The sequence below is a fragment of the Mandrillus leucophaeus genome, unplaced genomic scaffold (genome assembly GCF_000951045.1).
Source record: "Mandrillus leucophaeus isolate KB7577 unplaced genomic scaffold, Mleu.le_1.0 Scaffold352, whole genome shotgun sequence".
Classification (NCBI taxonomy): Eukaryota; Metazoa; Chordata; class Mammalia; order Primates; family Cercopithecidae; genus Mandrillus; species Mandrillus leucophaeus.
In genome coordinates this window covers 812,206-836,688 of record NW_012103721.1, presented here as the reverse complement: position 1 = coordinate 836,688, position 24,483 = coordinate 812,206, and the positions used below count along the sequence as shown (strand labels likewise).

At 39.6% G+C, this 24,483-nt stretch overlaps 1 protein-coding gene across 1 annotated transcript in view; it reads right to left on the bottom strand.

Moving 5' to 3' along the window:
• EPB41L4A (erythrocyte membrane protein band 4.1 like 4A) overlaps positions 1-24,483 on the bottom strand; it is a 187,655-nt gene that overhangs the window by 31,609 nt on the left and 131,563 nt on the right. The window contains exons 13-16 of the mRNA XM_011989408.1: positions 15,028-15,118; positions 10,550-10,633; positions 9,208-9,321; positions 433-480 (exon numbers count right to left, since the gene is read on the bottom strand). Of these exons, the coding sequence (XP_011844798.1) occupies positions 433-480; positions 9,208-9,321; positions 10,550-10,633; positions 15,028-15,118 (337 nt within the window). The remainder of the gene's footprint in view (positions 1-432; positions 481-9,207; positions 9,322-10,549; positions 10,634-15,027; positions 15,119-24,483) is intronic.

The following is a 24,483-nucleotide window of genomic DNA, read 5'->3' as shown; positions in this document are numbered from 1 at the left end:
AGGCCTGCAGCCTTTCCGCCAAGATGCCAACATGAAAGAGAAAGGCCCCCTAGATAACACAACCTCAGCTGTCATCTGACCACAGCCTCATGAAATTGTGAACAAGACTAGCTAAAAAGTTACCTGTTTAATTGACAGAATTATACTAGATAAGTACAGTTGTTGCTGCTTTAAGCCACTAAGTTCTGGAGTGGATTATAATATGGCAACAGATAAATGAGACAGCTCCTCTGAGACACAAGGGAGTAGGAAACAGCATAGTCTTAAGACGCAACAGAATGGAAGATTGGGAATCAGCTGAAGACAAACTGGTTTTTGAAAGTAAAAAAAATAAAAAGCAATAATACCCCCACTCTTTCCTCAACTCTGAACATTTCTAAATCTGCTAACCCTTCTTCCCTCTGACTCTCCTTCCATTTTTGTTTTTTTTACCTCCTCCTCTGCTTTAGATCTGAATCTTCACCACTGTTATGGGCTTTCCTGTGAAAACAAATAAAGACATTTAGGAAAACAGGAGATTATCAATTGGCTAAGGAAAGCACACCAAAATGAGTCTCACTTCAGTTTACACATATCTGTCATACATTCATTCATTCACCAAACATTTAAGTCATATGTATATGCCTAACCCTACATACGTCATATCCCAGAAATATAATGTTAATAACATAACCTGGCCTCACTCTAGTGGGACAGGCAAACCGTCTGAATTCCGTTAATCCAATGATGAGGTTAGTCTGCAGTTGCAGAACTGCAATCCTCCAAGCTGATTTCCGTCATAGTGGAAATGACATCATCTCACTTGGATGCCCTTTCCCATACCCTGGGGCTCCAAATTCTCTTTATTTCTTCTCTCATAATCTCCTCCACTTCAACTCAGCAACCTGCCTCATGGTCATACTTTGGACTTCATCGTCTGTAAGCACCTCCAAACACTTTGCTCTCTTACCACAATCTCCTTTCTGTTTACCACTCCCCATTTACTTTCAAACAGCTTCAATGGGGCATCCTGGTTAAAGGTGTTGGCTCTAGAGCCAGACAACATGAATGTGAACTTCATCTTCTCCACTGATGAGTTGTGTGATTTAAATAAGTTACTTTTCTACTCAGTGACTTACTTTTAATAGAATCTCCTTTGAAGTCTGCTCTAAAGGATAAAATGAATTAATCTATTTAAAATGCATACACTAGGACCTGGGTCATTGTTAGCACTCAACCAAGATAAGCTGTTATTGCTTATTCAACTATTTCCATTCTTTCTTTTCTTTGACCCTAATAAGACTATCTATTGACCTGGCTACTCTCCACCAGCTCTTCACTTCTCTTCACTGTCTTCTGTACTCAGCTTAGATTTCCTAATCCATCATTTCAATAACATGCATGCTGATACTGAACACGTTCCCCAACTCTGTTTTTCATTCCGTCTTTTTGGCAAAATCCCAGGCATGGGTGAATCCGACTATGCAAGTTTTCTGGATCAGTTCTAAACAGCTGGTTGAGCAGTGCTGGAAGGAGTCACACAAAAGGGGCACATTACACTACAAATCCACGTTCATAAACCTCAAGTGGGGCTGTACCACAGTTCAGCAATCCTGCCACTTTTTTCAGATGTAAGTACAAAGCAGTTTCAAACTCTTCATCCTGCAACCCTCTGACCTACAGTATCCCTGTTTCAGCAAATGACTTTGCTTTCTCCTTCCAAAGGAAAAAGTAGCCTCCAGATGGAACTCTTTCATCTTCCTGCTACCAAAAATAAAAACTTACCAACATCTTCCTCCCTGTTATTTATGGATTTATCCTTACTACCAAGGTCAGTCCCTCCACCAGTGCTTTGCGCGTCCCATCACCCCATGTCTTTTCGATGACTTTCATTAACTACCCTCTCACCTCTCACACATAGTCACCTTGCCCGTCTGGCAGACTCTTTTTATAAGCTATTAACTTTTTCAGTCTCTACTGTTTAAACAAACACAGACCTACTTTGAGTACACATCCCCCTTCATCTGTCCAGTCTCTCCTCTCTCCTTCAAAGCCAAACTTCTTGAGAGTGGTGTCTATGCCCCATGCTCCATTTCCTTACGATCTGTAATCCAGCACCTTCCCACTCTGATCTCTTTAATGTATGGCTTACGTTACCCCATTTCCTCCAATACACTTATATCCAATAACATTAACAGCAATATGTGGCCCCTGTTCTTATATCAAATTTTGGGGTCACTATTTAGCATAAACACAATTATACTGAAATTGGTCACAGATGATCTAAATAGTGTGCCAGGAATATGATTCCATTCTTTTGTAGGTTTTAAATTTTCCGAGAGAGGATACTTGCCTAAGTTTTCCATGTACATATCACTTGCTTAGGGTTCTTTTGCTTATCACTATTCTTCAAACTCTGAGAGAACTGCAAAACTCCTGCTATGGATGGATACGCAGGTAATCTCCAAGTTCCATTTATATCCCTCCTGGATCCCTCTGCCCTCCTGCTCATACCTGGACCACCCACTTTTGATTAACTCCCTTTATCATGATCCAAGGAACTCCTTTTGCTTCTTTGTATGATGGACCCCACATCTCCAGGTCTTTTGGTAACTTGTCTGGGTTTTGGTAAAGTGTATCTTTCAGCTGCTAACAGAAAAAAATTGCATGACAGATACACTTTTTTGGGACCCACAATTTCTGAAAATGTCTTTATTCTATGCAAACAATTATGGTTATCTGGGCATAGACTCCTAAACTGAAAATAATCTTTCAGACTTCTCAAGGCAATACTTCTTTGCCTTCTTCCTCTGATATTACTGTGAAGCAGCCTGATGTCTGTTTTTTCTTTCTTTTTTTTTTTTTAGATGGAGTTTCACTCTTGTGGCCCAGGATGGAGTACAGTGGCGTGATCTCGGCTCACTGCAACCTCCGCCTCTCAGGTTCAAATGATTTTCCTGCCTCAGCCTCCACAGTAGCTGGAATTACAGGCATGCAACACCATGCCTGGCTAGTTTGTATTTTTAGTAAGGACGGGGTTTTACCATGTTGGCCAGGCTGGAATTGAACTTCTGACCTCAGGTAATCCACCCGCCTTGGCCTCCCAAAGTGCTGAGATTACAGGCGTGAGACACCGTACCTGGCCCCAATGTCATTGTGATTTGTCACCATTTGCACATGGATTTTTCTCTCCCATATTCCCATGCCCCTTCCAAAACTTTAGAATTCTTTGTTAATCAATAATGTTTTGAAATTTAGTTATAATGGACCTTGGAATAAATCTAACTTTTCAATCAATTATGTCAATTGCTCAGTGGGTTCTGCTTTATAATGTCACATCCTTCAGTTCTGGAATATTTGCTTGTGCTGTTTCTTTAATAGTTTCCTATGTTTTCTCTGTTCTTTTTTCTTAGAAATTGTATTAGTTGAATGTTTGATATCTAGGTTTGATAATTTTATTACTCTTATTTCCATACATTTGTTTTATTGTGGGCTTTTTGGTTCCATTTTGGGGAAGATTTTCTTAATGTTACCTTCCAAATCTTTTACTGATTATTTTAAATTCTGCCACACTAATTTAAAGCCTAAAAACTCTTATTCATTAGTTCTTACCTTTGTATTGATAGAAATTCATGGATTTATTTTTTCATCTTCCTAAATAGTTTTTTAGAAATTTTTCTTTCCTATACTGTCTGTTTCCAGTGAGAATGCCCCCAATCCCACCCTACACCCCATTTGTTTGTTTTAGTCTCTGCCTTTCCAGACAGAAGCAATGCTCAAATGCAGGTGTTCATGGCTCTCTATTCCTATCCAAGCAGTGAGTGTTAAGGTGACTGGAGCCCTTTGGTTGGTGCAGAGCATGTTAATTAATGGCCTCACAGTAATATGAGGGCAGCTTCAATCATTTCAATGGATGATCCTTTGAAAGTAAGTATATGCAAGTCTTTTCTCTTGTACCTGGTCCATTTCCTGCAGTGGGATTCTCTAATCTCATGCCTGGGAGATACAACAATTTCATTGGAAGATGCTTTGAAAGCTAGTATCCATAGTCTTTTCTCTTGACCCTGTTCATTTCTTACAAAGGGATTCTCTAATTTTCTGCCTAAGTAATATAAGCCTGGATTCTAGTATTCTGGGAACGAAGAGAGAAGGGAGACATTTGGTATGCAAATTTTCACTCTCTTGATTTTTCCATGGCCACAATTTCTCTTTCTTCATTACAGTTAATCTTCAATTAAGACAAATGCTGGAGCTTCCTACAACTCTGTCATTGGCTTTGTCTTTTTGCATTCTATCTATACTATCCACCTAAACAACCTAATCTCTATACTTCAAGTAACATACTTAAAATTATATTTCAGTCCATAAAGCAAATCTAGCTCCTGACTTACATTCAACAACCCATGTGAATCGTGCACTTGGATTTCTCAGAAGCACCACAAATTCAGGATATCAGAAACTAAATTGGCAATTGTCCCTTTCAAGCCTGTAAAGTCCTGATGATTCTATTTCTATGCAACACATTGAATTAAAAAAACTGAACAAGCCTGGGTTTCATTCTGGACAGCTCCCTCTCCTCCACCCCTCATACTGATTCTCCTACCAGTTTTACCTCCTACTGGCTACTGAAACCATCCACTTCTTTATATCTCCACATCACCACCTTGGTCCATGCTCCCATTCTCTATTGCTAGGACTCATACCATAGCCTGCCACCTGGTCTCTCCATTTCTGCCACTACCCTCTTTCACCATTTCTCCACAAGACAGTGAGGGTCATCTTTACAAACACAAGGGTGATGTTATTGTACTTCCTGTAAAAAACCACTGGTCTAAGGACCAAAATCCTGAACAAAGGCCAGGTGGGCTGTAAGGTCTGATCCCATCTTTCTCTCTATCCGCATTTCTAACACATTTTTATTCACTCTCAGAGTCTGATAAACACTGGCCTTTTTCCTTTTCACAAAGGCTCCCTGCTTCTTTCCATTCCCAAGGCTTTTGCACATGCTAGCCCCTCTATCTGGTATGATCGTTTCTTTCTTTTAGCCTGTTTGTATCTCAGATCCTGGCTCAAGCATCCAACCTCAAGAAATCTACCCCAACCTCTTTGGCTCAGTGATTCAGCAAACTTCCCCTGACAGTGCTCATTACACGGGTGTCTATTTATAAAAAATTTATCACGCATTTACACTTATGACACGTGTGTACTTTTCTGTATGCATGCTAGGTTTCAATAAAAAGTTTTTAAAATTCCCCTAAGTACCACATAGCTTACCTTCATATTACATATTAAAGTCATAATGGCACATATATTCCTATGACTCATATATTTATCCCTTAATAGCATCTAAGCTCCCAAAGGACAGGAACTTTGTCTGGTGGTAGCAGCACGTTGCATGGCATACAACAGGCACTCAAACATTTTTTAATGTAAAAGTGAAAGCTAAGGAGTGAAAATATACTGTACTACCAGAAAAAATGCTGGCTTTCTTTTTCTAGAATAGGAATGTTTAAACAAGCAGGCTTCAGGGTCTCCATGAACTTTGAAAATTATATGGAAATGTTTATATGTATTTAAATAGGAACCTGTCTTTCCCTAGGGAATGAATCCAACATTTCACCAGATCTCAGAGGGTAGTATTACCCAAAAAGGTTAAGGATCACTATTCTGGACTCAGCCAGAATTTGATAGCCTGTATCCATCTCATGATAAACAACTGACAAAATATGAAATTTTGACATCTATTGCAAAATGTATTATCCTGGCATCCAAAGCAAAATATAATTTCCTATTATTAAATTTAAGTCCTTGAGATTTTTCCATGCTGATGACATGTCTCGATTTTAAATGCCAGTGTTAATCCAGCAATGTAGGGATTTGTGCCCAGTGCAAGGTAAATATGTGTGAAGATAGAACAAGACTGACAAGGATAAGGACACTTACAGGGCATTTATACTGGAAAGAAACAGAGAACAATGTACTTTAGTCTTTTTATGTCAACATGCAGCAATGGCTTGTTGCCTCAAAACACAGATCCCCAAAAGAGACCTGTAAGTGCACCAGGCAAAAGGCTCTAGGGATGGTCAGGCAAAAAGATTCTCTTTCTAGCAAATTTAAATAGCCTTCCCCCCGGAATATGCCAATGAAAGGATCCTGTATCCACTCTCCACAATTACTTCTCTGTGTTTCACAGGAAGCCAGCGGAAAATGAACCTCATTGTAGAAGTCAAGTCTGGATTTGGGAGTGTATATGCTGCAAACTATTTCAAGCAATTATTTTGTATGAAAATATGCAAATTTAGGCATATTTTAGCAAAATTTAATTAAGTTCATTTTCAAATGTGTTAAAATGACTATCTGCTCAACATGTGTAATTATTTTATTTAGGGAGTGCTGACAAATTGCACTAATTAATTAAGGGTGGGAAACTATAAAACTCTATCTACCAATAATATATGCTAAATTGTCATCATCCATGCCAGCTATGTTGCCTCAACACACAATACACACAAATGCATTTTAAAGTATTTCCCAGTGGCGTTGCTTTGCTTTTAAGTATTGTCCAAGTTGAACCAACTCTTGGTGTTCCCAAGGAGAAAGCTGAGTAAGGGCTGAAGGACAGCTTTATTTAAATGAGGGCTATCACTATCTCCAACTTTTTCAGATATACAGACTGGGATTTCAATCCCATGTGTGCCACAGAAGACAAGCTACCATCATCTCCCTGAGCCTCAGTTTTCTCATCTGTAAAAGTGAGATGGTGATGCTGGGCTGAATATTTTTCATTGGTACTCAGCCTCTACTGACTCCTCTATAATCTGCCCTCTACTGCCGAGATAGAAAGCCTGGACATTTTATATTCCTGGACACCTTTGCCAGCTGAGTTTTAGTTAAAAGAGACTGCAGTAAGATTTGAAGGCAGAGAAAGGGGAAAGTGATTTTGCTTCTAGTTGTACCCGTGGCATCAACTCTTGCACTCCTGAGAAGGGGGTGTTCTTTGTTTGGCTACAGTGGTGGTACCTCCAGCAACGTCAGCAAGAACGGTCCCTGCCTAGCATCCATCACGGTGCCTGCAGCAATGTCAGCAGCAAGCACAGGCTCAGGATTGCCAGCTCAAAGGTGGAAGCGGCTTCTGGTCTCTAGGTAACACCCAGTTCTCTCTTTGCATTCCTTCAGTCCACAGGCAGTAACAGCAGCTAGATCTCTGAGGTACATCACTCTCTGCTTTTTGCGCCTTCAATCCTACTTACACCTTTGCACCAATTCCCTATTTAATCCCCCTCTGCTAGAATCACATCATGCCTCAATACAAATGCCAGTTCCCAAAGAGTTGTTACCGTCAGGATTACATGAAATAGTATATAGCAAGCACTTTACTCAGTACTTGGAATATGGCCAACAGCAAACAAATGCCTACTATTGCTCTCTTATCCTATCTAATCACTGTTGGTCCTGATCTAGCCCCCTCATGTCAGTCCTACTACATGAAGGTAATATAGACCCTTCTCTTCTTAACCATCAAAGAATTTCAGTGAAGTTGAAGTTGGTTTCAGAAAGCTGGGGGCAAAACTCTAGGAAACCAGCAGAAGCAAAAGGGATCAAGCAGGAAAGGGCCAGCAAGTGTGTATTAACTAGGGCATAGGTGGAAAGAAGGGCTTGGCTTCCAAACCTGCAGTGTGCATAAAAAGAGTCTTGATGGTTACCTGACATCATGAACTGAACTTCTTGTAATCATAAAAGTTATTTAGGCTGGGTGCAGTGACTCATGCCTGTAATCCCAGCAATTTGGGAGACTGAGGTGGGAGGACTGTTTGAGGCAAGGAATTCAAGACCAGCCTGGGCAACATAGCAAGTGAGACCCCATTTCTACTTTAGTTTACATATTTTTATTTTTTTAAAAAAAGGAAAAAGGCTGGGCGCAGAGACTCATGCCTATAATCCCAGCACTTAGGGAGGCTGAAGCAGGTGGATCATGAGGTCAGGAGTTCGAGACCAGCCTGACCAACGTGGGGAAACCCCGTCTCTACTAAAAATACAAAAATTAGCTGGGTCTGATGGTGCATGTCTGTAATCCCAGATACTCAGGAGGCTGAGGCAGGAGAATCGCTTGAACCCAGGGGGCAGAGGTTGCAGTGAGCTGAGATCAAGCCACTGCACTCCAGTCTGGGCATCAGAGCGAGACACCATCTCAAAAACAAAAACAAAAACCACAAAAAACAAAAAAAGGTAAAAGAAAAAGTCATTTATACAATGCCAATTATGTAGGTACTCAAGGTAAACCACAGTCCCTGCCACATAGGAGTGAAAAAGAATTTCACTGATAAGTCATTTCTACATCTTCCTCTCTTGCACCTGTCACACTGCCCAGCCTGCTTTGCAGACAGGTCCAAAACTTCCAGCTAAGAACTTTTTTTATTAAGCATACACACACAAATATAATCCCTTCAAACACTCTAACCTTATAGGTAAAATGTAACAGGATTCATTTTTTTCTGTGCTTTAAAAGGCATTTCTCAGCTAAGAAGGCTTATCTTTAAGTGTAGTTTTGTCTTCTCGGGTAGAAACACTTAATATGTTTTATATATTAAGATATACTATCTCGGCCGGGCGTGGTGGCTCACACCTGTAATTCCAGCACTTTGGGAGGCCTAGGCGGGTGGATCACCTGAGGTCGGGAGTTCGAGACCAGCCTGACCAACACGGAGAAACCCTATCTCTATTAAAAATACAAAAAAAAAAATCAGTCGGGCGTGGCAGCGCATGCCTGTAATCCCAGCTACTCAGGAGGCTGAGGCAGGAGAATCACTTGAACCCAGGAGGCGGAAGTTGCGGTGAGCCAAGATAGTGCCACTGTACTCCAGGCTAGGCAACAAGAGTGAAACTCCATTTCAATAAAAAAAAAAAAGACATGTTGTCTCTACTGTGTAATATACTATATATAATACATGTTTTTATATATTATATATACTATTTTTAGACACACCAGTCATAAATAGAATACAGAAAGCAAGTTCCTGCCAATATTTTATGAAATTATTCCCTAAAACTCTGGCTGTTTAAGATAAATACTTCGAGATTCCTAACTTATTTTATGTCAGAAAGAGTAAGCTTCCTGTTATTTTAAAGAGAAACAGTAATGTTGGTATAAGGATCACCTGTTATAAAGTCAGGCCTGGGACAAAATGCTTCTGTCGAAAACTACTAACAGAGGGATTGTGTTCCACTTACCTCCTCCTCATAGGCTGTACAGAGTCATTGTCACTTCCACAGGAGGGGTTTCGGCGACGTGTGTAAGGGAACTTTGGTGACTTAGTGCGGTCGCTGGGAGAATTGTAGAGTCCACTGGAGAGAAACATAAATGGTCAAAAAGAGCCCAGAGAGGTCCTGGGGGAACATAGCCCAGCCCAGACCTAGAGTCATTCATAACTGCACAGCTGGTACCTCCAGAGGCATGTGGTTCTCTTTGCTGACAAGATTTATTGAAAGAAAAGAGGTAAGATCTGACAAATCAAATCATAAAGGTCATTATTTTACAGGAATGCCATTTGTCTCATTAGCCTTCAGTAGTAAAAAAACGAACACATACAAATAACAGTAACAATTCATACATATGATGAAATTTCCCCTTTCTAAACACTGACTCAGCTAAAGGCTTTACATTCTATCTCAGCTAATCTTCTTATCAACCTTCAGCACTGAAGTACAATTATTAAACCTATTAAACAGAAAAAAATTGAAATATAGACTACTTAATTAAGTGGCCCAAATAAAGTAGCTAGGACACGGCAGGGTTAGAATTTGAACCATGAGTTACAACACAGGTCTGTCACTGGTTTGGTAGTTTGACCAGAGATAAACTAGACATATCCATATTTTTAGAAATAAAGGTCTTCCAGCGTCACTATTCATCAGCTATAGTTTTTGACTTAAGTTTTTTTTTTTTTTTTTTTGAGACGGAGTCTCACTCTGTTGCCCAGACTGGAGTGCAGTGGCACGATCTCCGCTCACTGCGAGCTCCGCCTCCCGGGTTCACGCCATTCTCCTGCCTCAGCCTCCCGAGTAGCTGGGACTACAGGTGCCCACCACCACGCCCGAGTAATTTTTTGTATTTTTAGTGGAGACGGGGTTTCACCGTGTTAGCCAGGATGGTCTTGATCTCCTGACCTCGTGATCCACCCGCCTCGGCCTCCCAAAGTGCTGGGATAACAGGTGTGAGCCACCACGCCTGCCCTTGACTTAAGTTTTTAACCAAAACCATGAAATGGACAAATTATTAATATGTCATTTAGAGTTTTCAAAAACATATTACCTTACAGGCAATTTCATAGTATTTCCTAGGTTACCTTTTTGCCTTTCCAGGAAAAAGTTTCATGTTATAAAACATAGTGTTGATTTCCACTTCAGAAATCCCAGCCCCTCTCTCCCTGGGTCACACTCATTTACAGTCTGCACACTTTATCCATGGCTAGCTGTGATCAACCACCCAGCAGCTGGATTCCTTTATTCAATGAGCTGCAAGTGCTAACCCCTTTTCTACTGTCTCCTTTATAAAAACAATGATTCCCTTTACCTCTGGGGGCTATTTTCTTCCCACGGTGCATGAGATTTGCTTCTTTGGGTATCAGGGCTATTTTCATTCCTTGCTTTCTTAAAGCTTTAAATTAAAAAAAAGTATGAAAAATAAATTAAGTAGAAAATAAAAGTAAACTCACATACTTACTTGTTAAGTAAATTTTTTTTTAACGAATGTTAAGATGTGCACACTTATTTGCTTGTTTTTACCTGTGACTCTAAAAAGAACATGAAGGCGCTGCCTAAAAAATCTGTCTCCAGCAAGTACCTTTGGGTCTTTCCCCCTCTTTCTTTCTAGTTTTACTGCTTTAGTCAACAGATGCCAGGTCCATCAATCGTTAAGAAACGCTAGAGTCCACCTGCAGGAGAGGGAGCAAGGGGAACCACAGAGCCAAGAAAAGAAGAAAGCCAAGGAGGAAGGACCTGGGCTTCCCAGGATCTTCAGCCTGGCTCCCTTTTTAAAACAGTGATCAGAGAATCCCTGGCTCCAGGCACTGGTCTGAATCCACACAGGTCGGTCAGCCCTGGGCAGGTTCAGGCTACTCAAACTGACCTTTTCCCAGCTTCCGCCATATCTTGGCTTCATCCCTCCAGATCAGAATGACTTTCAAACACTATTTCCTGACCTAGTATCATCTTTCAGTCCTAAGAATGTAAATGTAACTGAGTTGTTATTCTACCCTCAACAAATTGTTTTAGAAATCCATGGGGAGACACAGAGGAAGGGACTAATCAGAATCCTCCAGGCACGGGGGGGCGGGGGGGTGACCTCTCACATCCTCAGGAGTCTTAGCTTCAGATAAAGGTAGAGCTATTTAACTCCAAATTCACTTTTAACCCTGGCTTTTTGAGGAATCCTCTGTATAATTGTCCTAGGATACAGTCATAGCAGAGTACTTTATAACTGCCAACAAAGAAGAGAAAGATGACAAGGTAGTTAAAAAAAAAAAAAAGAAAGAAAACAGACTTGCACCCTAGTATACTATCCATGAAGGAATTAATGTAAGTCTATAAAATTATGTATATGACAGAGGCATATAACCCATAATATTAGTAGATAGTAGCTAAGTTATTATTTTTATAGAGGCTAAAAACCTCTACAGATTCAATTCCCAAAGTAAAAGCTTACCTTTTGAAATGAAGAAAAGTAACAAATATGGTAGATATTTAATATAATAGTAGAAAGTGTATGTGATCAATAAATCAGAAAAAGCAAAGGGAAAGGAGAAGGGAGACTGGAAAAGAAATAGGGAGATAAAAGAGGAACTGAGAGAGTATACAAAAGTTAAATAATAAAATCCTGGGTGACAAGTTAATTGCATTAACTCCCTAAGGTATTTCTCATCTGAAGCTTGAGAGAAAAACTTTGGTGGTGCTTCAAGTACCAGCATCATCACAGGAATGTGGTTGCAAAGGGGATTGAAAAATATTGTTAACATGGCCACACAGCGCAAAGCAATATACAGATGCAATGCTATTCCTATTAAACTACCAACATCATTTTTTCATAGGAAAGAATTATTCTAAAATGGAACCCTCCCTCCAATAAAGCCCAAACAGCCAAAGCAATTCTAAGCAAAAAGAACAAAGCTGGAAGCATCACACTACCTGACTTCAAACTATACTACAAGTCTACAGTAACAAAAACAGCATGGTATGGTACAAAAACCGACAAAAAGACCGATGCAATAGGATAGAGAACCCAAAAATAAAGTCACACACCTACAACCATCTGATTTTCAACAAAATCAACTAGAACAAGCAATAGAAAAAGGACTCCCTAAACGGTGCTGGGATGGCTAGTATATGCAGAAGGGTGAAACTGGACCCCTTCCTTTTACCATATACAAATATCCACTCAAGATGGATTAAGAACTTAAATGTAAGACCTCAAACTATGAAAATATATATTAGAAGAAAACCTAGGAAATATCATTCTGGATGTCAGCCTTGGTGAAGAAATTTATAACTAAGTCCCCAAAACCAATTGCAACGAAATCAAAAATTGACAAGTGGGACTTTAAAGGGCTTCTGCACAACAAAAGAAACTATCAACAGAGTAAACAATCTACAGAACAGGAGAAAATATTCACAAACTGTGTATCCGACAAAGGTGTAATATTCAGAATCTATAAGGAACTTCAACAATTCAACAAGATGAAACAAACAACACATTAAAAAAGGGGCAAAGGACATGAACAGGCATTTTTCCAAAGAAGACATACATGCAGCCAACAAATACATGAAAAAATGCTCACCTTCATTAATCATTCAACAAAAGCAAATTAAAATCACAATGAGACACCATCTCCCACCAGTTAGAATAGCTATTATTAAAAAGACAAAAAATAAAGATGTTGGCAAGATTGTGGGAAAAAGGGAACACTTATACACTGTTGGTGGGAATGTAAATTAGCTCAGCCACTATGGAAAGCAGTTTTGAGATTTCTCAAAGAACTTAAAACAGAACCACCATTTGACCCAACAATCCCATTACTGGATATATACTCAAAGGGAAACAAATCATTCTACAAAAAAAGACATATGGCCGGGTGCGATGGCTCACACCTGTAATCCCGGCACTTTGGGATGCCAAGGCAGGTGGATCACAAGATCAAGAAATGGAGACCATCCTGGCCAACATGGTAAAACCTTGTCTCTACCAAAAATACAAAAATTAACTGGGAGTGGTGGCACACGCCTGTAGTCCCAGCTACTCAGGAGGCTGAGGTAGGAGAATTGCTTGAACCTGGGAGGCAGAGGTTGCAGTGAGCCAAGATGGTGCCACTCCACTCCAGCCTGGAGACAAAGTGAGAGTCCATCTCAAAAAAAAAAAAAAAAAAGACACATACATTCACATGTTCTTGCAGCACTATTCACAATACCAAGGATGTGGAATCAGCCTAGATGACCATGAACAGTGGACTGGATAAAGCAAATGTGGTACATATATACCATGGAATACTACACAGCCATAAAAAAGAATGAAACCACGTCTTTTGCAACAACATGGATGCAACTGGAGGCTATTATCCTAAGTGAATTAACACAGAAACAGAAAACCAGATACTGCAGGTTCTCACTTATAAGTGAGAACTGAACACTGAGTACACATGGACATAAAGATGGGAACAGACACTGGGGACCACCAGCAGAGAAGGGGGGCAAGGGTTGAAAACTACCTATCAGGTACTGTACTCACTACCTGAGTGATGGGATCATGCACACACCAAACCTCAGTGATACACAATTTACCCATGTGACAAACCTACCAGCACATGTACCCCTGGACCTAAAATAGAAGTTGAAAAAGTAAGTTTTTAAAAGGAGGACTGTACTCCTTCAGGACATTCTAAAAACGTTTGGGATCAGAATCTCATGGAAGAATCCTGTTCTTATGCTGAACATACCACAAGCACACCCTGTACATATAGATGAAGGTGACTCTATTTATCCACAGCTGTGAGGGTGACGAAGGGAAATAAGGTAAACTAAAGTTATGCAATGATAAAGAACTTGTCATCCTAAAAGGAGAACTGGTAAACGTCTTAGAACTAAACAAAACATAGGCAAATCCCTAGGTAAAATATTACAACTCTGAGAATCTTCAGATCTTAAAGTTATCTTGCTGAGAAATTATGAACTATATTCCTCGAAGTAGCCACAATACAGCTGAATGAAGACACAATTATTTACCAAAAAAAAAGATCAAGTAGATGATCTAAGAAGTCTTTGCAGGTCACATATCTCTGACTGCTGGGATTTCCCCATGATGTATGGGGGGCAACCCCTATAGAGAAAGTGAGCTCATGAAAGCTGCTCATTGTTGTTTATAATGCTGTTCCGTGAACATAACTGGAGATAAGAAAAAATGACTCTGCAACAGTATCTTAACAGAAAACAAGGCTGAGCTCTCAGGGAAACAATCCATGTAATATATTAAGAAAAGGCTTTTCCACTGGGGAATGCCCCTGGGAAAACAGATGCAGAGGACCATGACAAGTCTTCATACATATGCAATCACTGACTTCTGAGGCTCTGATGCCTCTAAATGCCATAAACCCTCTTTCCAGGGCCACAGTTCAGTGCACCACTATAATGAACACAGTACATTAAACATGAATATCATCTACTTTATTTCACAAGTCCCTCTGAGTTAGTCCATTATATCATGCCATTTTAAAAATCACAAGAAATTTTCAATTTTCTGCGGAGAATGCAAACCACAGACAATCTGTGAGTTCACCTTGCTGTGACAAAAAGAGCATTTTCTTCAAATAAGAGATTCAGGTCCTGATGTTTTATATTTTATTGGTATTTTAATGTATTATTTGGCCCAGAGAATATTTACTGGAACCCATGGATTAAAAGTATTCATTAATCATCAAAGTTGAAAGATTTTTAACCTTGTCTACAGAAAAAAATCATTTTTATGACTGCATATAATTGTACATTTCTTCAGTTAACTTCACTGACCTTTTTACTGGTGAAGGTGCAATAATTTTAGTTGTTCCTTCATTTTCTCCATTTTCCATGTTTGTAGTTATCCTACTGATGCTGTTTGATCCTAGCAGAGGAGGAGAAGGAAAGATGGAAGGGAGAAAGGAAACAGTGATAAGGAAATGCAAAGAAACAGAAGACTTATTTTAAAATGCAATTTTAGGGACACTGTGGCACATTTTACTGATAAATTATAACCCCAAATAAATAACGAATCACTCAATAAATTGGAGGTACTATTTTCTAACGTGTACTAAGCCTTCAACATAACAATGTCCTGGGGGTCTAGGCTATTTTTTTCAGACTTCAAAACTAAGTCTCCACATCTTTAGATGTTAAAATAACATTCACTTTAGACTATTAAAATGATATTCTGAGATATTTAGTGCCATATATTAGAATATAAAACATAATGATCAGGTTTTGATGACTACATTGTGAACAAGTTTCTCAGCATATCATGACAGTCCCCATTTGAAATCAAACCAAACAAAAAACTTCAAACCTGAAAATATCCTAACTCATAATGCAGGTGTCAAAAAACGAGTAATATACATGTGATCTGTATCACTCACATATAAAAAAAGACATTTTCAAATGTGTTCTTCATGTAAACATTCCTAAAAACCTGAAAGTGAGTTTTTAAAAGTTTGTTATTCCGCAGATTTGCATACATGCTAGAGGAACCAGCAGAGGGAGCCCACAGCAGACACAATGTTGGAAGTCATGATCAAAATAAACATAACTGAAGGGTCTGGGCCCTTCTAGGAGGTCTGACTTCCACTCTCAGGACAGAGGTGGATAAGCCTGCAGGAGTGAGGTGTGTGGGCTCTGGGAACAACTCTTCTCCAGTTGCACGCACCTCACTCAAGGAGGAGGCAGTTTAAATGAGCAGGGGAAATCAGCACGCACAGATGCCCACAGGCCCTGTTCAATTAGGTCTACGTGCCATGCAGGTGTGTCTTCCTCAGAGCTACTCCTGCAAGGGTATGTAAGAGTTACAATCCTTCAATCCAATGCATAAGGGTCACTAACTACCGAGAATGTCATGAAGATGAGTTTGTAATATTAATAAACACTAATATTTATTCAGTACTTACTGTATTGTCAGGTGCTGTTACAAGCGCTTCACATCTATTTACTCATGCAATCCTCAAAATAATCCTATGAAGCAGATACCAATGTTATCTCATTTTAAAAGATAACAAAAATGGGCCTTTCCCAAGGTCCCACAGCTCCTGAGTGGTGTGGCAAGCTATGAAGCTGGGCAATCTGGCTGCAGAGACTTAGCTCTAAACCACACACTACTTTCACCTGTGGCCCACCCACAGCAGCTCAAGAGTCAATCTAGATTAGGAGTCAACTGGAAGAGATGGACTCTTAAAAGGGCAAGTGGGCCGGGTGCAGTGCCTCATGCCTGTAATCCCAGAACTTTGGGAGGCTGAGGTGGGTGGATCACGAGGTCAAGAGTTCAAGACCACCCTGGCCAACATAGCAAAACCCCACCTCTACCAAAAAATATAAACATTAGCTGGACATGGTGGCAGGTGCCTGTTATCCCAGCTACTCAGGAGGCTGAGGCAGGAGAACTGCTTGAACTGGGACCTGGGAGGCGGAGGTTGTAGTGAGCTGAGATTGTGCCACTACACTCCAGCCCTGGCTACAGAGTGAGACTCCGTCTCAAAAACAAAACAAAACAAAAAACGGCAAGTGAAAGCGATGTTCAAGGAGAAGAACACCTGAGAGCGAGGCAAGAGGAAAAGACAAGAGAAGCACCTTAGCACCCCTAAAGTTGGCAAGTTTCCTCCAGAGCAGTTGGGAAGTATGTCTGGCTACCCATCAGGAAAGATAAACATTAATAAATACACTTTAGACAGACAAAACAAAGGGTGGTTTCAGATAAGAGTTCCAAAAACTGTTACTCTAAGGCATTTGACATGGATTCCATATCTGAATTGTGTTCCTATTTTGGAATCTTGAAATGAAAAGGTGATCCTGAAGACACCTGTGGCACAAAAGGTAAGCTCACGCTGGAGCCACTACCAATAACTGCGCAACATCCAGAAGCCAGGGATAAGAAAAGAACAATATTAGGGTAAATTCTGCCTGGTGTGAAAAATGGAACACAACCAATTAATTCCCTGGAACTACTCCACGCACCATCAAACATCGGCAGTGGCCAGTTACCATCTTAGTCACTTTTGCCATAATCATGTGACCATTAACAAAATCACAAGGGCAGATTCTCAAAATTGCAGGCAAAGATTTGGGATGAAGCTGCTTCTCACAGGTAGAACTCCATGTAGTACATGTCTGGGGCAGTGGCAGAAGGGATGAATTCATTTAGGTCCTACACAGTAGGTGTGCCCTACCATTAGTTTCTTTCTTCCCCCCGCCCCCCCCCCGAGACAGAGTCTTGCTTTGTCACCCATGCTGGAGTGCAGTGACATGATCTCAGCTCACTGCAACCTCTGCCTCCTGGGTTCAAGCAATTCTCCTGCCTCAGCCTCCCAAGTGAGTGGGATTACAGGCACATGCCACTGAGCCCACTAATTTTTTTGTATTTTTAGTAGAAATGCGGTTTCACCATCTTGGCCAGGCTGGTCTGGAACTCCTGACCTCAAGTGATCCACCCACCTTGGCCCCTCAAAGTGCTGGGATTACAGATGTAAGCCACCGTGCCCAGCCCCGGACATTAGTATTTTTAATTGTTCTTAATAAGCTTTATTTAAATGTGGTGGTATTCTTAGTAGATATTACTAATATTTAATATAAATGAAAAGGACCTTCATGTCCTAGGGCTGTTTTCCTAGGCAGGGGGAGGGGGGCACAGCAGACAGACCAATACCCAGTGTCAATAACACCAATTGAAAAATGCTGAGTAAAGGTGAACATCCTGTTAACCAAGGCCCTGAGTAACTAGCTTAAGAATAGACCTAGGTTTGCTCTGACCCTTACTCTCTTTAGACTGACTACCTTTTTCTTAGTCTAATAACCAATTACCTTCGGAAAAGTGCGGTTGCCTAGTCACCTTCACCTGTTTCCCCTCCATCCAAAAATTAATAAACACAGAAAGAAAAACAGAATATTTTTAAAAAGAAAAATCGCAAACTATGTTTATATATTTGCTTAAAGAAAGCAATATTTGGATTTTTACAATGTCCGAATCATAATTTTTAAGATGAAGCATTATTTGGATGGTTTTCCAAAATAATTTCAGGAAAAAAACATCATGTGAGTGCTCTTTGTCACAAACACTCACAACCAGCATAGCCAGACTTTTTCAAAATAAATTGTTCTACTGTCAGTAATTTACTAATATGATAGTACTATAACTCTCATATACTCACTGTAGATGAGATAAGGTATAGTCAGTAAAACGACTTAATTCATGGTTCCTTTATATTCAAAATGGTAAACTACTGTTCACTGTTAACATGTACAGTATATTTTATTTTTTACTTTTTTTAGGATAGAATCTTGCTCTGTTGCTCAGGCTAGAGTGCAGTGGCATGATCTTGGCTCACTGCAACCTCTGCCTCCTGGGTTCAAATGATTCCCTTGCCTCAGCCTCAGGAGTAGCTGGGATTATAGGCATGAGCCACCACGCCCAGCTAATTTTTGTATTTTTAGTAGAGATGGGGTTTCACCATGTTGGTCAGGCTGGTCTCGAACTCCTGGTCTCAGGTTATCTGTCCGCATCACCTCAGCCTCCCAAAGTGCTGGGATTACAGGTATGAGCCACCGCGCCCAGCCAACATGTACAGTCTTTTTATATGAACTAAATATCTCTTCATCTGTATTCCCCTACTCTATAACAAATGTGAACTAGACAAGCTGGGTTTTAAAAGCCTGATTAGGAAGACTACATGGGGAAAAACCACTTAGAAGCATTAACTTACTAGGAGCACTTCTGAAGTATCTATTCATGTAATAGTCACATGCTTTCATTGGGCAATATGTTTTAGTTTTATGTCATTAAATATGTAACTTAAAAGTAGTAAATATACTTTCAGAATAATATATTTTAACCACTGTTCAAATTAGTAAGATTTTACCATACCACCATTTGAGATAGCTAATCAATTCAGTAAAGCTAGGTTATATGTTGGTAATTGAAATCTGCAGAGGTGAGAAATTTAGGTTATGCATTATTTATGTTTACTGACTTTCCATTTTGTTAACATGCACCAGTAAATTTTCCTTTTCCTCCCCTCATCATACCACCTTCCCAAATCCCTCCTACATCAGCTCAGACTACATCGGGCTACAGAGAAAAGTGAGCTGACAAACCCATCCCACTTATGGGCTTACGTCTTCATGGATTACCTGCCACAGAATAGTTCCATTTTGAAGAGGAATAAAAGGAAAGGCCAAATATTAACTAAAATAACCAATAACAAGAGAATTTCAGGCACTGTTCCAGAAAATACTTTCAGGTTAGATAAATTTTTTCCCCCACCACTCCTTTTTCATTTAAATATCAGACATAAGAAAAGGGTAAAACATACATATATAAACAGTTTAACAAATAATTATACAGTAAACCACCACCCACTTCAAGAATTAAAACACAGAGGGTGACCAGGCGTGGTGGCTCACACCTGTAATCCCAGCACTTTGGGAGGCCGAGGCGGGTGGATCACGAGGTCAGGAGATGGAGACCATCCTGGCTAACACAGTGAAACCCCGTCTCTACTAAAAATACAAAAAACAACTAGCCGGGCGAGGTGGCGGGCGCCTGTAGTCCCAGCTACTCAGGAGGCTGAGGCAGGAGAATGGTGTGAATCCGGGAGGCGGAGCTTGCAGTGAGCTGAGATTGTGCCACGGCACTCCAACCTGGGCGACAGAGTGAGACTCCATCTTAAAAGACAAAAACAAAAGAAAAAATACACAGAGGGCAATTTTCCTGCACTTCACAAATCAACCCATTTGGAGCAATTCTTTACTTTTTGGATAAAGTTAAACAGTTGCTTTCTGCCTAAAATATCTGGAAACACAGATTATGTGTTTCATTTCATAAAATATTTATGACATGTAAAACATTTTTTTTTAATAAGGCCTCAAAATCGTAATAAAATGAGGGATACATCATTGTGCACCCACATGGCTGCCAGAACAGTGCACCACCCATGGTAGGTACTCAATGAATGTCTATTATTAGAAAGGATGTATTTGTTTCTACCATTTTTGCCACTAGAGAGGAAAATTCAGGATAATGATCTTTATTTAATAAGTACCAAAAGTAAAACAAAAACTATTAATAGATGTGGTGGTACCTGAGATGCACGTCAAAAGGACATGCAGCAATATACCTTGCAGGACTGGGCTGCTTCTTAGAGTTTTAAAAGGCAGTCTTCCATGCTGCTTCAATTCACAGCCACAGGTGATCTGTAATCAAGATCAGTTACTGACATATGGCTATTGAGGCTTCGAAGTAAATCTCCATTTTACTTCAAGTAAAAATAAAATTAACTCTAGTGAGGCCACTTGGAATTAATCAAGAGTGTCCAATTCATTTTACATATTGTTCACATTAAAAAGACAAAGCTCGATTTCAAAAGGCTGCTCGTATTTTGAAAAGCATGTCAGTCAGGGGACTGCTATCATTTATTAATGAGCCAAATCTAGCTCACGCCCTGTGATATTTGTTTCTGGGCTGTTAGACACCATGGCTTAATATGCGCACACACAATTCCCTGTAGTATATACAGTATTGAAATGCCAGTGTGCAAAGCTCCAGGGTTTCATTTGTTCATTTTTAATACACTATATCCAAATACTTCCATCCTGTCTGCATCAGACTACTACCAGTCCTTTGAGTGGTTAGATTCTGTTCACACTTGAGTACCTCCATCTTTAGTGATCCTTGCCTTCAGTTCAGGAAGAGTGACTGTCAGAAACAGAATGAACTTTCCCAGGATCTATTTAGCTACTTGATTTGGGGGCAATTCTTAAAAGTCATCCCTGTGATGTCAAGATTTGGTGATGAATATACACGTATTTTCAATTATAAAAATATTTTGCATTTAAATAGGATTATGAGTCTCACAAAATTCATAACTCAATTTGACACCTGTCACATAAATCAAATCTTTGATGTTACTTAAATGTTGCCGTTCTTTTTAATGTTTAAAGTGAAAGCTGAATGTGTGAAATTAAAATGAAAAAAAAAACGTATTTTGGAAAGTGAGAATACCTCATTCTGATACATGGGGGAAAGAATACACGGCTAACAAGTAAAACAAGGTTGTGATATATAATTTCTTTTAAAAATTCTCAAATATAAATTTGTAAACTTTCAGGTTAAATTTTATCCTACTTAACAATCACATTTTATTTTCTTCCCTAAACATAAAAAAAAAAACTGTATAAAATGCTTAAGAAAAATAGTAAGTAGATTATAGCTAGTCTCAACACAATAAGTTATTAGGTTTCAGTTAAGACAATCTGATTTATAAGACCTAACCCAGTTCAACTTATCAGAAGATATGATATTTCTGAATTAAGAATTGGCCAATAATTGAAAATATATTTTAGCTCTATTTCTCACACTGACAGCTCAAAGTGACTTTGCCTTAATTTCACCAACTTTAGACTGGGTACTATGGAAAAAAATGGCATTATGGCAAATTAGCAAAATAAAACATTCTTTTTCTATACCACAAATAATGGTCAAATAGCTAAATATTCAAGAAAACCTTATATAATTTTCCTATCATCATGGAATTTTTTTTCTTGAGGCGGAGTCTTGCTCAGCCACCCACTCACTGCAACCACTGTCTCCCGGGTTCAAGCAATTCTCCCATCTCAGCCTCCCAAGTAGCTGGGATTACAGGCACCCACCATCATGCCCAGCTAATTTTTGTATTTTAGTAGAGATGGGGTTTCACCATGTTGCCCAGGCTGATCTTGAACTCCTGACCTCAGGTGATCCACCCGCCTCAGCCTCCCAAAATGCTAGGATTACAGGCGTGAGCCACCGCATCCAGCTGGAAAATTTTGTATTTGGCAAAACAGACGCTCATTAAACTCTATAAAGCAAAAATACTTTTTAAAACACATAATTTGGAAAATAAAGATGTTTCTGCATCCAATGGCTAATTGTTTAAAGTTTAAATAGCTGGTTCATCCCCAAAAGGCAGTCATATTCCTTCTTAAGAATTCCTGGGCTGAATACAGTGGCTCATTCCTGTAATTCCAGCACTTTGGGAAGACAATGCAGGAGGATCGCTTGAGGCCAGGAGTTTGAGATCAGCCTGGGCAACATAGCGAGACTTATCTCTACAAAAAAATTTTTTTTAATTAGCCAACCATGGTGGCCTGTGCCTGTCATTCCAGTTATTCAGGAGACTGAGGCAGGAGGATTATTTAGCTCGAGAGTTTAAGGTTACAATAAGCCATGATCATACCACTGCACTCCAGCCTGGTGACAGAGACCCCATTTCTTAAAACACAAAAAATGTTTCTGTCTTCTAAAGTTCCAAGAGTGATATTTAAGCAGTTGCCTCTTTACTAGAAATACATAGACTTTGTAGACACCAATTTTGCTACAGAAAGATCAAACAAGGCATTCTAAACTGCAAAGCTGGAGGGTAGATTATAAAGAATGGGTGTGGAGGAGAAAGATGCTAGGAAAACATGTCTACGCATGAAAGATCCCCTCCCGAGTTGTTCTGCTTCCAATTTCCTCTTCCCTGACCCAGTACTCTCCTGGATCCCTCTCCTTTTGTCATTACCAAAATGATAATTTGGGGCTGAGTGCACATAAAGGCACTTATTCCTCTACTCTTCCCCCAGAGCTAGAGAGGCACACACAGGGTGTGGAGTTAGTCATAGACAGTGTGGGTCAGAATGCCAGGTTCAAATACAAGAAAGGGATTTGTCAGGCTGGGAAGGCATCTGCTTATTCCCTTACACCCTCAAAGGAGTAGGATGAGAGAGTTCTATCTGAAGACTTGTAATCTACACCAGCGTGGAAAGACTGCCAAATGTGGCAACAGCAGAGGGTGCACATTGTTCCTTCAAGCCCTCTTGGACCCAGAAACACCACCTATCTATGAATGGTCAGCTGGAATCAAGAGGTGTCGCAACTCACTTGGATATCAAGTTTTTCTTCCTGTGATACCAGTTTGAGGGAAGAGAGTTGAGTGATCACTCACATCCTTCTTAGTGGTACTCCTGGTACCCTCTCCTCCAATCCTCTATCAGGGCCACACAGCCTACTGACACACACCAAACATTCTCCAGCCATCTCTCAAGCTCCACAATTTATGCTTGCTTGGTCTAGCGCAGGTGGATAGTTCCATACCTAACCTAAAGCTGGTTCTGTCTCAGAGGAGACAGTGCTAGAACACTACTTTTGAGGTTTTTATTTGATGCAATTTTAACAGTAAATAAAGTAAATGTAAATATAAACTAAGCATACTTGTATATCAAGATTGTTTTTAAAATGCTTATTTAGCTAAGGCAAAATGGGGAAGTTTTTTGTCTACTTCTGTGTTTGAGCTTATCTCAAGGACTCTGTGGTGACTTAATTTTATTTTATGCAAGCGCCCACTAGAAGAATTTTGAAAAACAATGTACCTTTGTGCTTGTTTCAAAATGATATCTAAAACTTTTCATCAAAAGTTTAAATAGTACCAAAGGATGTAATTTGAAGTATAAATATTGACATTAAAAAATAGAACTGTTTCATGACTCCCAAAATGTATCCCATGTAATAAAATGCCATACCAATTCGTTGGGTCATCCATTTTAAAAATATATGAAATGAGTTGTTTAGCAGTTAATAAATTTCATCACATTCTTTTTTTTCTTTGTATTTGCATTTCAATTCTATTTCACCTACAAAATTTATCCCTAGTATGTTTTGTGTTTGCAAGTTGACATGGTTTGGCTGTGTCCCCACTCAAATCTCATCTTGAATTGTAATCCCCGGTGGGAAGTGACTTAATCATGGGGGTGGTTCCACCATGCTGTTGTCATGATAGTGAGTGAATTCTCACAAGATCTGATGGTTTTATAAGCATCTGGCATTTCCCCTGCTGGCACGCATTCTCTCTCCTGCCACCCTGTGAAAACGTGCCTTCTGCCATGATTCTAAGTTTCCTGAGGCCTCCCCAGCCAAGTGGAACTGTGAGTCTTTTAAACCTCTTTTTTTTAATAAATTTCCCAGTCTCAGGTATTTCTTCATAGCAGTGTGAGAATGAACTAATATAAAAGTTTTCATTATCACCTTATCCTACTTCTCTACAACTAAATATAGAAATAAAATGTTTACTTCCCATGACCATACATAAAGCTCTAAGTGTTAAAAATTTCTTCTGAACTAAGTTATTATAATTAGTAGCAGTATATTAGTATACCATACTAATGCTGATAGATTATTAAATATAAAAAGTAAATTTTTTATTGGAAAGCATTTTTTTT